At 43.2% G+C, this 17,715-nt stretch overlaps 1 protein-coding gene across 7 annotated transcripts in view; it reads right to left on the minus strand.

Moving 5' to 3' along the window:
- LOC139226561 (protein CASP-like) overlaps nt 1-17,715 on the minus strand; it is a 578,052-nt gene that overhangs the window by 55,769 nt on the left and 504,568 nt on the right. For 6 of the 7 annotated variants that reach the window (XM_070857405.1, XM_070857403.1, XM_070857407.1 and 3 more), the window contains 2 exons: nt 17,115-17,379; nt 8,145-10,267 (listed from right to left, as the gene is read on the minus strand). The exons of the other annotated variant lie outside the window; for it this stretch is intronic. In XM_070857405.1, the coding sequence (XP_070713506.1) occupies nt 9,481-10,267; nt 17,115-17,379 (1,052 nt within the window). In that variant the 3' untranslated portion in view covers nt 8,145-9,480. Of the gene's footprint in view, nt 1-8,144; nt 10,268-17,114; nt 17,380-17,715 lie in introns of those variants that run through there. 7 annotated transcript variants of the gene reach the window in all.

Below are 17,715 nucleotides of genomic sequence, written 5' to 3' on the forward strand. Positions count from 1 at the left end.
CTACAGAAACTGCAGACTCAAGCTCTCCTTGATCAAACCCATTTTCTTCAGCTATGAGGAATGCTTGCTGGTTCTCAGCTGGATTGTTGCTAAGGGTGTGCCACCTAACATGGCCAATTAGCCCATCTTCTGAAACATTACTTTCTTAATCCCGTCCTGGAGGAAGTACAGCTGCCACCAGGCGGTCAATGTGAAGAGATTCATGACTAGCATCTTTATTAGGTGGGATTTCTGCATTTTCTGGTGCCTCAGTGATTGAATTATGTGATACCGCCCTTTTTTAGATGAATATTGTGGATTAGTCATCTTATTTGCCTCCTCTTGACCAGTTGAAAAGGGATGTGCGTGATGGCAAGACAACTAGGAAACACAAGAAAAAGGATTCTGGAAAAATAAACCAGACTTTTCTTACGTGTTTATCTAGGGCTTGCAATAAAAGCAGGATATAAACCTTCACAACAGTGAAAAACGGTATAAAACCAGACAGTGCAGAAAGTTAATGATGGCTATGGTGGATGTGTGTAATGTGTGACAGTTAGTAGCATTTGCATTTTAGCTTTTGATTCTTTGCATTACTTCATATTTAGAAAAACATAACCCAGTAAATGTTAGGTGAAAATTGAACATACATTTAACAATATTTTTCTAAAAAGTGAAAACTTGGGATTATATAAGAAAGTAACTCATCTGCAAAGCAAGAGTCCCGACTAGGACATGTAGCACATCGCATCGCTGCCATTATTACCGCTATTCCTGCAACTGTCAGTTCAGTGTAACTGTCTCCATTGCATCAATATAACCTTTCTGACCATAAAATAGCTTTTTATGTGCGAAGGAAATGAGGTGAATGTTGGTTAAAACTAAAAACACTAAGATTTGCCTGAGGCCTACTTTTGAATTTTGCCTAACACCTTTTAGATGCTAGCCATGGACTGTAATACCTTTGCTACTGACATTATATGCAGTAGTTATAAATCTCACTGAACAGACATTGGAGAATAAATATGTATGTATAAAAATTGTAGATCCTCTCTTCCAATCAGTCTGGGTTTGATCGAGGCTTACATGCAAAACAGCAGATAATAACAGAACAGGGCTCGACAGTGGAGTGCTCCACAAACAGGGAGCTGTATGTTCCAGGGATTACTGACCTCCCCATTATTTATCAACCATTTCTAAAGCAGCTGTGTTATTATTGGCTGTTTAAAAGTATTAATAACCAACTAACATCTGGTCTTCATCATGATCAAAACAATATAAGGGGCAGACTTTAACTTAATTAACTATTGTCAGCTTTTCAACAAATGACAAATACTTTGTTTCAGCAGGTTAGGCTGCGGCAGAGTGGTGCGGGGGTCTATGAGTGTCAGAAGGAGCAGAATATGAAAACCTGATATATCCAAATGAATACAACAAACTGGAAGAGAATTACAAACTTATGTCAGGATCTGTTGGGTATGATAGTGTAGTGGTTGTTACTGGACAAATAATCCAGATGCACGCGAGTACAAACCCCACCTTGGTGTTGGAGAATTTGAATTCAGTTTAATAAAGCTAGAAATAATAAAATCTGCTATCAGATTGTCGTTAAAACCAACTGATTCACTAATGTAGGGCAGGAAAGGTGCCGTCCTTACCCGGTCTGGCCTAATCGTGGCTCCAGTCTAGCACCAGCGTGATTTCACTCTTAACTGCCCTCTGAAGTGGCCTAGCAAGCCACTCAGTTGTATCAAACCACTACAAAGAACTGCAGTGGTTCAAGGCGGCAGCCCACTTCCACCTTCTCAGGGTAACAAGGGATGGACAATAAATGGCAGCTCAGTGAATTTTTAGGAACACAACAAATAATCCAGACATTTGTTGACAAAACATCAGAAGCCAACCCTTTCTAAAGTAATATAGAACAACACAATCCTTGCTTTTATACAGTGGCTTTATAACATCCCACGGCACATAACAGAGAAAGGAAAGACACAGCATTTGGGTGGAGAAGTTTGGAGTGATGACCAAAGGCATGGGCACACATGCAAGTTTTGAGAAAGCATCTAATTCGGGGAAAGCCAGGTGCAGTTGGGAGAGAAAAAGCTTTGCTACTGTTGGGGGAAGGAGGAAGAATTGGAGCAACAGAGAACTGGCAACTCAACAGGAGGATAGAGAAAGCCATGGAGGCAAGTAGGCAAGGCTGTGGCAGGATGAGGATTGTGAAATCTGCCGTTGGGGCGAAAGAGCGGGTGTACAAGGGGTCGAAGCAACAGGAAGGCGTCCTCTTTCACATATTGACCGACTTCCTCTGTATTTCCAGCAGTTTCTGTTTTTAAAATATTTGATTCTGTTATAGTTCTCTCAGGTCAGTTATTCTTATTAATTTTAACAAAATGATCACTGATCTAACCTAGAATCTGTATGTGGTACACTTATAGATGGGGACAGGTGCTGGAAAGCTGTACCTGTGACACACAATTGTAATACCTGTAGTGATAAATTTGTCAGTTCATTAAGTTGTATTGATACATTCATGCAGAGGAAAATTATTACATTTAAGACCATAGGAAATGGGAGGAATTAAACAGCTCCTTAAAATAAAACCTCAAAGTGAAACACATTAGTGCTCAGATAATTTGGGTTATTGTTAGCCACTTCAAAAAGCCAAGACGTTGTCCATTGATGAAGCAACTGGGGTCTCACTTGCCTGAAACCAAAATAGTTCCAGGTCCTCAAATGGGGAAAGGTTAATATTACAACATGGCTGCTTATACATGAGGAGCTTACTCTCTTCTAAGATAGCCAGGCTTACTTTTAGGTAGCTTTTGAAATAAATGTTACTAATACTAAGAGCTGTACTGAGAGGATATGGATGAATTGACATTTTAGCTTTTCTGCTGCATTAGGTAAGGGTTCTAGAGTCAGGCTCTTATGGAATAGAATGGGCAATAAAGGAATAAATCGCAGAATGGGGGGGGGGGATGAGGGGGAAAAAAACTCAACAATTAAATAAATAATTTTACAGTAGTACTTCAATCTCAGAGGGGAGGTTACAGGTATGTGTCTACCTTGAAACCTGCATCACTCCATTAGGAGTTGCATCTATTCTCATTAGGCTGCTAGGTGAAAGTCTTAGCAAGAGCAGCATATTCCATGCCAGGCAGATGAAGAAACACAGAGATTTGGCCATCTTGTAGTTATCTCAATCAACCTAACTCCACTTGCCTTTGAAGTGAATATGGCCAAAGCCCTGACTATTCCTGCCTGGCTGTGTGGGATAAACTAATCAACACTAACCATTGAAACCTTAGGGGTCTACAATGTCACAGTGAAGATGAAAGGACAAGCAAACACCAAAACTACTGTCAGTGAAGATTATCCTAACAGAATATTCTTCAGAGCAATCCTTCAACAGCTAAAAACTCAAATGTTGACTTAAAACAAAGGAACAAATGCCCCAAACAAGGTGTACGATAATTGCTTAACAGCAACCAAATACTAAAGCATCTCATCCCATTCCTTACTTAAAGGATCCATTTTTCCCACTATCCCACTTAATGGGCAAATTAGAAAAAATGCATTCTACTTCATCTGATTTAACCAGTGAGAGTCAATCCTGTTTCTCTGTGTTAATGCATTAAATTATGAATCAAATATAAGGGAGACTTACGCGATGCTAGTGGGTAATGGGTGCACGTTAATGACATCACGCATGCTGCTCTTGGGATACATTATACAGAATACTAAGCTTGTGCCATCTTTATAACAAACAGTAGAAAACATCTTGCTTGATGATGCATTCCAGCAGTGCTCCAAACAATGGGGTTCGCACAATGAATGTGTTAGAAGCAATAACTGAAAAATTTATTCTCAGGAATTCTACCAATCTTTTTAAAGGTTACTAACCAGATCAGATTGCTGAAGAACATGCCCACAGATTGGAGGATAAACTTAACGAAACAATTAGTCTCACCTATAAGGTTAAGGAAAGAGCTCCAAGGAGTAATTGAAAAGAGACTTTGAATGCAAGCTAGAAATGTAGAGATTTAACAAAAGTGATACTAGTAATCTTTCCTAAGCAGCCCCTCCCAAAGAAAATGAGTGGTTGTGGATTTCTTGAAATATAAATGCGTTATGATGATGATGCAGTGTACGCTATGTGTTACTTCAATAGAAAAGTTTTGGCAATATAAAGCATCCAATTCCCAGAATTTATGGTCAAAGATTTATTTACATATGGAGTTTCTGCACAGCCAATCGGTTTATCAGAGACTGGGCGGCTGTGCTCGTTAACTGCATTAAGTCATGGAAAACTGAGTGCTTTTTTGCTGTTGGACAGCAAATGATTCCAAAGCATCTTTTAAAGAGTTTAAAGTAGAAATTTTTACAAAAATTACAATTAAAAATCCACGGAATGTCAGTATTGCTCTTTATAATAGTGCTTTTGAGAGAAAATATTCACCATCAAAATATGTTGGTGAAGCCACCATTTAGAAGGGCTTTATAGAAAAATACTTCTAAGGCTCTGAACAAAATTTATTCTCCTTCCACTACTTCAGATTTTACAAATTTTGTGCTTACGTGACTGTATCACAACAGATTTAAAAAATATATTCTTAGTAAAATATGCTATAAGTGCTTTGGGGAATGTATTCTACGTTTTTCTTTTGGCTGTTGCACATTTTTATGCCAGCCAATTGAGTGAGAGCAATCACAGGTATTTATGGGTGAGTCTGACTCTTTCATTCTTAGCGTACTATCCTAGTCAAGGCACACAAGAGTTATGCTCTTTTGTTTCCTGTTACTTGCACTAGCTCGAAATTTTAGCATCAAATGCCGGCATGCACAAATTGAGCAGGGGTTCACAGGAATATTTGTTTAAATCATTGTCTTTTAAGGTGGCTAGGTAGTGCAGACAGTAATCTCAGAAGACTTGGGTGCAATCCCACCCAAGGGAAAGATCAGGGAAGAGTGAACAAGGGAGAGTTGCAAAGATTGTATTTCCTGATAGCTGCTGTGGGTCAATAATGGAATGTGTGTTGGCAGTCTCAGCCTGGTATCTAGTGGATAGGACTCGACAGCACAAAGCCTTCCTTCATTTGATGACAGCCTTCATGAGTAACAAGCCTAGTTTTCAGGAAGTAAATGGAAATGGTGCATACAAAGTGCTCTTGGCATAGCATTTAAAACTTAGTACAGAATCTAGCGTTTTTGTGGAATCAAAACTTACTCAAACTAGAAATATTTTACAACACTGCAGAAGCACAAATATAACAGGCACCAATTAATGGTGGTGGAAAATGTCACCAGGTCCAACCAACCTTCTGGGGAGGATGAGTGTAGAAGACACACACAAAATGATTGTGCAGATTTAAGAGTGGACACCTTTCTATATCAGGGGGCAGTATCTCAGTGTGTGGTTTCTCTATTCTTACTGGTTGCCAATGTATTTGGACATTTTCCAACATTATTACTTCACTGGACAACTGAAAGACTTTGTTGCCCAAATTGCTTGCAAGCAAAATCAACAATTTTAAATATTTTTCAAGTTTGTAAAATTAGAGGGGCCCACAGTTATTATTAGTTTCCTTAGGAGGAAAATTACATGAAACACAGAATCCATAAATACACACTATAAAATCACAGGTTACAAATCTCTTTACTCTGACCAGCCTATCTGATGAGAGTAAAAGGGTGCACGGCTAGAAATGAAATGCAGTTTACCACTCCCTGTAAACTATCTAAATAAAAATAATGTAAAACTTTATATATATAATATATATAAAATGCCTGGAAACTGTGCCCAAAATGTAAATTGAAATGCAGCATCTGAACATGTATGAGAGATTAATATTCACTTATTCACTTAATAAAACTAAACACATCACCTGAAATGCAATGGTGAGTTTGTGCAGTTAAAGCAGTCTATGTCCAAGTGATTGTGAATGGGAGACAGGGTTTCAATTACAGGGAGAATGAATGGACAATCATCACACTTTGATAGTTCTCAACAGAAAAAGTCGAGATTTGCCAGTCAGACCTAAACCTCAAATGAATAAATTACCAGTGTTCCCAACACAAAACTAAAGTAAATGCTTATATTGTTCTCAGGCTGTCAGCTTCCAGAATTATTTACAAATAAAACTCTACTTCATTCTAATAGCATCAGAATTAATGAATTTCAACACAACTCAGTTATTATCAAAAACAAGTATTTGCTTTTAGGATTTGCACATTTCCTAAGGCAGTGATCTGCACTTTGTAGTTTTTAAACAGCTTTATGTACAATTTATTATGGAGCATTACTTTCAGGAACTTTCCTTTTGTGTCCTACACTGTAAGTCATTATGATTTACCAGCTGATACTGAAGTTAAACACCAGTGACATCAAAGGGACGAAGGCTATAGCTAATAATGGGATACATAAAGGACAAAATGGAAGATTAAAATGAATAAAACCATATATCTCTGCCTGCTAAAAATACTGTTGCCGACACAGCATTATTCCTTTCACTGCTCTATGTAGGCTGTACAGCAAACATCGTCAAAATAATTTGCGCACAGATTGCCCCATTTATCTCAGCACAATGTCAGCTTCCAGGATAATTCCGAGTATTTGTAATAATCACTAACTGTGTTACAATGACTATGGGACAATTGTACAGCTATTCCCAAAGCCGAGCGTGGGCCCTGCAGAAATGTGTACTGCTGTAAACGTTCCTGGGATAAAGTTATTACATTCTAAGAAACAGTATCAAAATCTGAAGCTTCAAGTTACATTTACATCGATTAAATCGTCTTCCAATTGAACTTTCATTTCCTGAGTTGTCCAGCCTTAAGCACACATTGCAAAGTGGACTATTTTGGGAAGGGGCTTGAGTGCTTGAGGGGAGGATTGGACAACAGATGGACATACTACCATTTCTCAAAAATAGTTACGAAATTTTCCTTATAAAATGTTTTTTTTGCCAAAGTTAGCAAAATGAGAACATTGTCAAGACCATGGGCCTGGTCCTTCACCCTCCTCCCCGCAACCCTTTCTTGGCAATGGTGCACACTCAGGCATGGAATCTGGCAATAATCTGCCCCATCTGCAACTGAGAGGTAACTTTCAACTTTCCGATATTGTGCAAAGCTATATTTCAATGATATGCAAAAGTTGATGCAGAATGGTAAGGAGCAGTAGTGCTGCCACAGCAGTCATTTTAATGCTTGTGTTTGAGAGGGTAGGAGATAGAAAACAGAATACGGTAAGTGTCAATCCTTGTGAAATATTGTTTGATTACCATTTTACTCCCTACACCTCCAAGTCCAATGATTTAGTGATAGAAGTACCACTAGGACAGGTGACCATTGAAGAGCATTACTTCTTGTTCCCTGGTTCAGTGTGGTGCTGTGGGGCAGTACTGCGGCCAGAGCAGGGAAGTATCACAGCTTCAATTCTCGAGTCACTGAGATCCTGATCTTAGGGCCAATCGTATTACGGAGCGGATCTTAAATGGTTCCCCACCGGGAGGAAGGGAACTAGCAGTATTGTTCCTGGACTGTTCCTCAGCAGAGCCTTGGGATGACTTGTCTCTCTCTTACCCTTTTGGATGCAGTTGGTGAATGGGCCCGGGACACCGAGAGAGAAAAGGAAATGGAGCTTGCCCTCAATAATTAAACATTTACAAGCGACGCCACCTTGCATTCCTACGCTGGGGAGGGAAATTGTATTGGTGCAATTTGTTTTTTGCCCTCATGCCTAGTGCTAATAGTATTTATTTTGAGGAAAGGCAGTTTCGCCTCATTATTTTCAACGTACAAAATTCGGCATATGCAGCTTGATATTGAGGAATGCTCTCTTGTGGACATTTATGCTGGAGGATTTCATTCTAACTCACTGCCTTGCAGCCTCCTAGAGCCCTTCCCTATGACTAGCTGCAGTTGAATCGGCACCGCCAGTACGCTTAACTGCTAAGTGCTCAATCTTCATGTAATGCACGTTTTATGTATGAAATATATGATTATTTAACATATCATGCAGGTAATGTAGTTTTCCCTATAAACAGTCATAATCAGCTACAAAAACTACACACAACACACTGTGGTGCAATATCAGGTATATAACTCCTCAACCATAATTATTATAGAAAACAGAATTCATATATTATAATTAAAATGACAGATTATGATTGTGCTACACAGTTACTTCAATGGATTCTGACCTAAAAGACCAACACAAAAATCATGATGCAATTTACACCGTGAAACAACTTCTAATCAATAATCTGGAGCTTGAAAGATGTCAAGGAGCCAATATTTATCCAGTGAAACTTGTAAAATATCCCAAATACTGCCGGCAGTCTGACCCTCTAGAACAAGACTTGCTCCCTTTCATCCCTTCCTAATAATGGATAGAAAAAAAATACAGCACCTATAAATAAGCACAAAAAATATTCTTGTATACTGAAATCATCTACTGTTAGTTTTAATTAAAGATATGGCAAGAAAAAAATATGTAACTTGTGACAAGCTAACTCATACAAGCCTTACTGATGACACAGCTTATTGAGAAAAGGGTGGCAGTAATGCACTCTAAGTGTGCACTGGTACGTATGAAATCAGCCAGACCTAAGAACTCACATGCATACAACTTGCTCTCACACGCACTCTCTCACACACACATAGACAATATGAGGTCTGATCAGCGTGCTTTGTGGTTTAGAGGTTAAAAAGCAGGTTATAAAATACCTAGGTTCAGATCTTGTCCTGATTTGGCCTAAAATGGAGTGTATTAAACAAACCCTGGCCTGCAGAGAAACCAGAGTCAGTTAAAGCTATGAAACAATGTGCACTACATATCATTATTCTAAATTCACATACAAGAAAACACTAACTCACCTACCACATCTTTTTGACAAATCTTTTTTTTACGTGACCTTTTTTTTAAAAAATAAGTGGACTAAATGTGTTTTTTTTCTCTTTCAAAGTTTAAAACAGCAAGAATTCTCAAAATATCTAAGAAACCAAACTAGTGTGTTTAGAGTCAGATGACTGTGCAATCTCTCAGTGGCAACTGAACAGCTACAAAATTCTAGTCATTTGAAAACTCTCCAATTTTTTTCTGGTTAAGAAGTTAATAGTGTAATATCGCTCTGCTGCCATTTTATGGCAAAGGAGACCCCTCTTTAGCCGATGGGTGTCGCTGCTTGAAGCCCACTTGGCAGAGGGAGAAGGCAAAGCTGTAACAGTTAATCCCAGACAGTTTGAAAATCAGTCATGACACAAAAACACTTCAGGGTACAAAAGCTTAACTGCATGTTTCAACTCTCGCTTTGAAAATGCAATGATAAACGGAACTTAATGCTCTCCTTTTCTCTATGCACCTTGGCCGATGGCATTTTTGCCCTGTGGCCTGCAGGGCATTAAGTGCGTGACAGGATAAAATGAGTACAGAATGTCCAAGGTCTCTTAATACCTAACTCTCGGGAGTTGTGCATAATTAATAATTTAATCTCAAAATTCCCATTCAATGGGCTCTTCCCGACTTGCAGCCTTCTCCAAACGATGGATAATGTTGTTCAAATTTGCTGCTTTCTTACGCCTTAAGCTGTTCTCGCGCAGGCTTGTTTTTTGGGCAGGTGAGGCTGTGTCAGAAAAGCTGAACAGGCCTTTCTGAAAGCCTGTAGTGGAAGAGGACGCCGTGCCCCCACAGCCTGTGCTCTGCCCACTGCTTGCCTGCTGCACCAAAGAGGTATCTTCTTTCAAATCTCGGGCAGTCTCTGCTCCAGTTGCTGACGTGGATGCGGATGAGGTAGAGGTGTCCTCTTCTCCAGCTGACTGGGCCGAAGCCTGGCTTTTCTGGAACTCCTCCAGGGATGTTCCTGACACATGTGCTTCCCGGTGAGATCGTTTGTTCCAGCCCCGATGCTTCAGAATGCCCTCATCTTCACTCTCAGCATTTGGAGTGACCATGGCATCTCCTCCTAAATGGGATGACTCCTTTGTGTCAACCAATGTGGCATCTTTAATGTCACCCTGCACAACAGACTCTGTATCCTCATCACACACTGACTCTACCTGCCCTCCCGGAGGGGTTACTCGTCCAGTGCTGTAATTTTCCATTCCCATGACATTTTCCTTTTCTTCAGCCACCGCTTCCAAGTCTCCCCCATCACAGCTTTCCCCTTCCGAACTGTGACCTGTTCTACTTCCTCTGACAGACGGAGAGCTGCTGGATCCTGTCTGACCCTGAATCCCTGCCTGCACTTCCTCAATGAACAGCTCCCTTCGAATGCGAGACCTGCAAAATAATAACATGGAAACCAATCATTAAACCATGCTTACTTATTCCTGGGATTTTCCTTCCATCTTTTATCACATTTTCACTACACCTCAATGGATATTAGATGGAACATATAAACATATACATGGTTAATCAAGGTTAAGGTGTGACACTATAGAGGTATTTAAGATTATGAAGGGTTATAATAGGGTAAATAGTGATAGATTATTTCCACTAGTTAGTGAGACAGTAACATGGGCTCAAATTTAAGATAATGACAAAAAGCATTAAATGGGAGTTCTAAAAGGAATGTGATTGTTACTGAAATGTCGTGGATTTCTCATGGTGTTACTCATTGCAAGTAGAAGGATTTGCTGTTTTAAAGTGACAGAGGTGCTGCACTGTGTAACACAGTGTAACATTCTGCTGTTGAGGCAGAGCTCTGTTTAACTTGACCTCTTCCTTTTAGGATATGATGTAATTGGTGTAACAGGCACATCCTGAGGTTAGCAGTAGTGAGCTACGGATGTTGGTGGAGGTAGCTGTTTGTAAATCCTGGGCTCCCAGTTACAAGGAATCAGACGGCTACTTTTCTCAAATTAAAAAAAGTGTTAGTTGTTCCCTGGTAGCTTCCCTATGATCTTACGATTGCCTCACATCTGCAACAAAGTGTGGTGCGATGTCGAGAGCGTGTTGGATGTGTGATAGACACGAGCTGTTCAACACTGCTGTTCAGGGCAGTCTCGGGTCTGGAATACCCCTCATTCTGAAATCAGTGATTCTAAATTGGATGGCTGCAGTTCAATCCATGGCAAATCTCAAGGATGCTATCCTCACTACAGAAACAACAACAACCTGCATTTATATAGCACCTTTAACATAGTAAAATGTCCCAAGGTGCGTCACAGGAGTGTTATCAGTCAAAATTGACACCGAGCCACATAAGGAGATGTTAGCAAATGAAAGATTTTGAAGAGCGTCTTAAAGAAGGAGAGAGAGGTAGCGAGATTTAGGGAAGGAATTCCAGAGCTTAGGGCTAGATAGCTGAAGGCATGGCCACCAATGGTGAAGCAATAAGTTACAAATAAAGGCAACACAGCCGGATTTAATTGGCATTGCCTTATGTCTCTGATGGGCGTGCCATACCACAATGTTAAAGATCCCTGCTCGACATGGGATTAAGTGAAGGATTGTAAATATGCAGAATACAAACTGGGCCAGAGAAATAGTCATTAGAATAAGTTTGCATTGCTGAAATGGTAAATTGAATGATTTAATTTTCACTGATAAGCTTATCTCCTTAAGCTCCAGAGAAACAAAAGCAAAATATTAAATTGCTTTTTCACTGCTTCCATCAATTTACACACAGATTGTGTTAAAATCTGATCAAAAAATTGTTACTGTTGAATTCAAATGTGACTGTGTTTTTAAGACTGATCTTCAGAGCAGGAAACTAGGTCATTACTTCACTGCAACAAAGCTATTTAAATTCTGGTAAATCTCCCATGTAATACTCACAGGCAGCCTGGGACCTGACGCACATTGTCTTATGTTTACCGCAGTCTTGCTGCAGACTAACCAGCAAATATCCTAAAGCAATACATCACATGACTGACACAAATCATATCTTACTGATACTGAAAGATACTGGCTTCACACATAATATTTGTATTATTTACCAACCACTTTACAGCACTTGCTTAAGAGCAGGGAGTTCTCCTAGAAATCAGATTAGAGCAGAAGGGATTGCACACATTTAACAAATATAACTCGGAGAATAGGGAAAAGTACCACATGCAATTGAGAGAGTCAAAAACAGCCACAAGGGTAGCCAAGAGATCTCTGCAAAGGAAGATGGTGCGTAATTGTGGCAGTGATAGCAACAGCTTTTTCAGCTATGCCAGGAATCAGAAGACTGCCAAGAACAATCTAGGCCACTAAACCACACTATATGGCTGAGACATGGACTATGTACAGCAGCACCTCAAAACACCGGAGAAGTACCACCAGCGCTGCCTCCGCAAGATCCTGCAAATCCACTGACAGGATAGGCGCACCAACGTCAGTGTTCTCGCTCAGGCCAACATTCCCAGCATCGAAGCATTGACCACGCTCGATCAGCTCCGCAGGACGGGCAACATCGTCCGCATGCCCGACCCGAGACTCCCAAAGCAAGCGCTCTACTCGGAGCTCCGACACGGCAAGCGAGCCTCAGATGGGCAGAGGAAACGTTTCAAGGACACCCTCAAAGCCTCCTTGATAAAGTGCAACATCCCCACCGGCACCTGGGAATCCTTGGCCACAGACTGCCCTAAGTGGAGGAAGTGCATCCGGGAAAGCGCTGAACACCTCAAATCTCGTCGCCGAGAGCAAGCGTCGACAGCGGAAGGATTGGTGAGGACAAGGGAACATGAATTTAAACTATATAAGAGTAGGGATAGACTGGACATTGGGCAGTTCTTAATTTCCCAGAGAGTGGTGAGCCTCTGGAATGCTTTGCCGGCTGGTGTGGTGGGTGCTGACTCTGCCTGCGAGAGGGAGCTGGAGCGGTTCCTGATTGGGGCAGAGATAGCATCATACAGAAATCTTTATAGAGAACACTGGGTCCAGGTGATCTCCTGGTCTGGTTTCCTCGGCCTGAGGGGCCGGAGAGGAATTTTCCAGAGTATTTTTTCCCTTATTGGTCCTGGATTTTCTCTCTTTCCCAGGAGATCACATGGCTGCGGTGGGAGGAGGGGGTGGGGCTCTGACCATCATGGTGTGGGGCAGGTTTGATGGACCAGCTGGCCTTTTCCTGCCTGTTAATTTTGTATGTTCATACGTGCCCTGATCTACACTGATCCCTCAACCAATACCACATACCACCAAAACAGGTTAACTGCTCATACAGCTCAACCCAAGCTCGAGGAACAGCACCTCATCTTTCTATATTAGGCACGCTAGAGCTTTCCAGACTTAATATTGAGTTCAACAATTTCAGACCATAAGCGCTGTTCCCTTTTGTTAGGACTGCAGCTGCTGCTAATGATTGTACTATTAACATTTATACCTCCTCTGGCCCCAGCTTATTTCTTTTCTTGTCCCAGTACCATCTCTTTTGCCTTGCACCATCATCAATTTTGTCATTTAATCTCTCCTGCCTTCCACCCTATCACAAACCTTCCCTTTTGTTCTTTCATCCCCACCCCCTTTCCCATCCACTGTACTTGATTAAAACCTGTTGCAGTTCTGACACAAGGTCAGAGACCTGAAATGTTGGCTGGAATTTGCTGTACCTGGGCAGGCGGCCGGTCAGCCACAACCCCAATGTTGCCTCCAATACACGGCAGAAATCGACTTTGCGCTATTGGGGCCTATTAAGCCTGCCCTGCGTGTTAGCAGGCCCAATTAAATGGTGCGAGTCTGATAACGTCATCGACAATGCATTTTCAGACGGTATATTTAAAGGAGTCATGGCCACATTGCATTTGAAGGTTCATCCAGAAGTGCGCAAGCAGCACACTGGAGGTGTTCACTGCTCCAAACAGGTGCAGAGTGCTGCACCCAGGTTCTCCGATGTCTCCCCCCATATGTTTGTGGAGAGTGAGAGCATGCAGGGAGGTCCTCTTCCCTTCCAATGGGCGGAAGAAACCGCCCCAGGAGACAAGAGAGCCTGGCTCCAAATTGCAGAGGAGGTCACCAGCAGGGATGTGTTCAGGAGGACCTGGTGCAATGCCAGAAGAATTTCAATGATCTCATTAGATCAGGAAAAGTAAGTGCAAAGCCACGCTCAACTTCATCCTGCTGTGCCTCTCATCACATCCCCATCATTCTGCCTTCCCAACCCTACTCCTGTACATCCTTACTCACAACTTACCTTGCACGCCCACCCCTCCCTCTTTTTCTACATTATCACATCCCCATCTTACCAGCCACCCCTCACACTCAGCCTCATCCGAATGCAACCACACCAACTAACAACATGCAAGAAGCCCAATTGGCATTGCACCCTAGTCTCCCTCTAAAGATGTAACCCATCCATTCCTTACACTCATTCCACCACTCTCACTCAACTTTCTTCCTTGCAGGAAAGGAAAGCGCACAATAAGAGGGAGAGGGACATCATTTGCCATCCTCACAACAGCAGAGGAGGCTGCGTTGGAAGTATCGGGAGTGGCTGAGCAGCTGGAGGTGGGAGCAACCTGGTGCAGAATTACATCTCATACAGCTACATGGCACACAGCAGTCACTCATAAGGGACTGATGTATTCAGCCACTGAATGCTCATCATGTACCCATTCTTCATATGGTATATCTAACTCATCTCTTTACTTTCACACAGGTCCATTAAGAGCCCCCCCCGCCCACAGTCCAGGAGGAAGAGGAAGACGATTCCTGAGAGGAGCCTCCAGCCTCTGAGATCGCAGCAACACCAGACATTAGTGCATCCAACACCAGCACAGAGACGCACACCTCGGGGGGGGGGTCCCACGCGACGTCGAGTAGAGTTGCCACCTGGTGGGTCACAAATCACAGGTGAGCAAGAGCTGATGGTGGAGATGGGGACAGCAGTGGAGACTTCGTGTCGGAGGGCGCAGGACACTCCCAGCTCTGCTCGGCTGCATGCAGACGCTGAGCCTCGGGGGCCAGCCAGAAAGAGGGCGATCCTGGAGGTGCAGCAAAATGTGCAGGAGGCCGACAGGTTTTGCGAGCGTGATGACTACCAGTATGCAGAATGGAGGAATCCAACACCAACATGAGCACCAGGTGATGGCGACTGTAGGCTCTTCCGTGGGTAGGATGGTCACCTGGATGGAGTAACTAATGTGCCACACACAGGAGCAGATGGCTATCTATGGAGCATAGATGGAAGAGGCTCATAGACCCCCTGTCCAGGAGGGATGTCAGCGTAGATGTGGATCCTCATGGCCTCACTGATGTGCAGCAAGGTGCTCACCAGTTCCTTGCTCGCAGGGAAGTGCGGGGGTGGCCCATGAGGGGGATGACGGTGAGAGGGGAAAGGGAAGTCTGGGCTCCTCTCAAAATGCTCCCACTTCTCCCCCATTGCCCCGCCCCCTCAGTCAGAGCCCCAGATGGCTCCTCGGACAGCGATGGCTGAGCCTGCCCCTGCACAGCCACAGGAGGAGCAAACTTTGGTGGGGCCATCACAGGCTCCAAAACCCAGAGGACGTCCGCCAATAGTGTCGAGCAACTCTCAGTAGGGAAGTGAGCAGGCTGCCTCTAGCTCTGCTAAGCCACAGGGGTAGCACCTCTTAGAAGCACGCGGACCCGAAAGATAACACACAAGTAGATTCACAAGGGTAGCCACTTGGGTGTTTTAGTCAATGTTAATGGCAAGTTTCTGTTAATGGATTGTCAACCATTAAAATGTTTATTTTCACCACTGTCCTGTCCTGTCCTGGACACATTTGTGTGCACCTTTGGAAGTGGCTTATTGGGTGGGAGTGAATGGTGAGGCATAACGGAACCTCTAGCAATGGTGGTCAGTGTGAAAGAAATGGCTTGGTCATTGTAGGGATCGTTTATGGTGTTGCTGTGGGGTGGTGCCAACCTGGTGCAGCATGTGGCAGCCATATGGGTGTACTGTGTAAAGTTAAGCAAATCTGGCCATGATGGGGCCATCCCGAGACTCTCGGACAGCAATGTGCTTGGGTGCTGATGCCCTCTGTCCTGTGCAATATCAGGTGCTTGCAGACAAGGATGACGTTGGGGCTTATCGTGGTTAGATTCTGAAGATCAAGGTGAGACAGTATAAATGACACCCATGCTGATGGAATAGATGGCAGGTCAAGTAGTTGATAAAAACAATCTGTCAATGGTGAGGGAGCTTATTCCAATGAGATGAGACTGGATGGAGACTTTGTTGGAAACACGAGTAGCCTGTAGAAAGTTAAATCTGTGCCGGGAATGCAGTCCACAACAGCTTCTGCCTGAGGGAAGTGAGCAGCTGTAACGTGGGAGCTTTTATAGTACATTTCATGCTGTCAAGTAATCATCTGGATCAATGGCCACTCAACGCCCACCTCAGGCTGACAGACGTGGTTCCCAAGCTGTGTGAATCCCGTGGGTATTCAGGGAAATTTGGAAGATAGGGGGAATAAAGGCTCCTAAGGGTCTGACAACAAGCTGATAATGATTTGAATGAGGTCGCTCGCTTCTGCCGGTCAGGTCGCTACCAGTCAGGTCACTGCCGGTCGGGCCTCTGCCGCACCAGCTAACACGCCCAAGGGAAAGGTGTGTGTGGTGGGCGGGTGACGGCAGGTTCCCGACCCGCTGCAACTTATTTCAAATTTCCCACTCGATCCGCCTCCAATCACGTCCACACAGACCCCAGAAAATTACAGCCGTCACTGTTGTTTCTCTCTCCACAGGTGCAGCTTAACCTGCTGAGTATTTCCGACACTTTCTGTTTTTACTAACTGGTCATTTATCTCATTGCTGTTTGTTAGAAGTTACTGCGTGCAGTTGGATTGCTGTGTGCACAGACTTCAATATCGCTCACTTGTCGTGAAGTGCATTAGGACATCCTGAGGATGTAAAAGGTGGTATAAAACAGGAAGTTCTTTCTGTACTGGATTATTCTTGTTCCACTCGTGCCCCACATTGGCTCTATATAAATTTCTTGCTGGTTGTAACAGTGCATCTGGGAACAGTAGTTCAGCCGGAGCAGGATGGAAATGACAATGCTCATGACAAATCTCTTAGTGTACGCCCTCTCTCTCTCACACAACTTTTCCAGAGATGAGATAAATACCTCCCGTTGGTACAGTGTACATGCGGTTGAATGCCGTATAGCCACTGACTTGCTGCGACCATTGCCGAGGGCCGCCCGTAACTAAAATAGAAAGGACCGAGAGGCACTCACCTGTAGTTGTGAAACCAGTTGATGACGGTACTGGTTTTCAGATTCAACTGAGCAGCAAGCTCCTCAATAGTTTTGGGGGATGGATATGGCTTTAGCTGGTAAGCTCGCTTCAGGGCCTCCTTCTCCTCGGGGGCCAACACCACTCTGGGCTTCTTCAGATGAACCTGTGGCTGGGGACTGGCGCTCTGACTGTAGTCGAGCCCAGCTACTGAAGAGTCGCTGCCGTGACCGTCACTCACTGAGCTGTGCCGACGCTTCATGTAGGCTGAAACAAAAAAGTTAAACTTCCAGTTCAGCTTAAAGTTGAAGAAAAGCCATATTTACCTCTTCACTTAAAGAAACCAAATGATTTAATTTTATCAAGCTGGTATCAGTACACATGAAGGGAACACTTATCTAATTTAAGCACTCGTCAAATGTCCCCAACATTAAGTGGATTCAGAGGCCTGGAGACTCATCTTTAAATTGGCACAGAAGCTATTCAGTCAATATCAGATACAAGACAAGAGGGACCTCTTCAATTCCACCACCAGGCCCCAACCTGGTGGAGAATCATAGATTCGCACAGCACAGAAGGCGGCCATTCGGCCTACCATGTCTA

This window comes from Pristiophorus japonicus, chromosome 16, assembly GCF_044704955.1.
Source record: "Pristiophorus japonicus isolate sPriJap1 chromosome 16, sPriJap1.hap1, whole genome shotgun sequence".
In the NCBI taxonomy this organism is placed as follows: Eukaryota; Metazoa; Chordata; class Chondrichthyes; family Pristiophoridae; genus Pristiophorus; species Pristiophorus japonicus.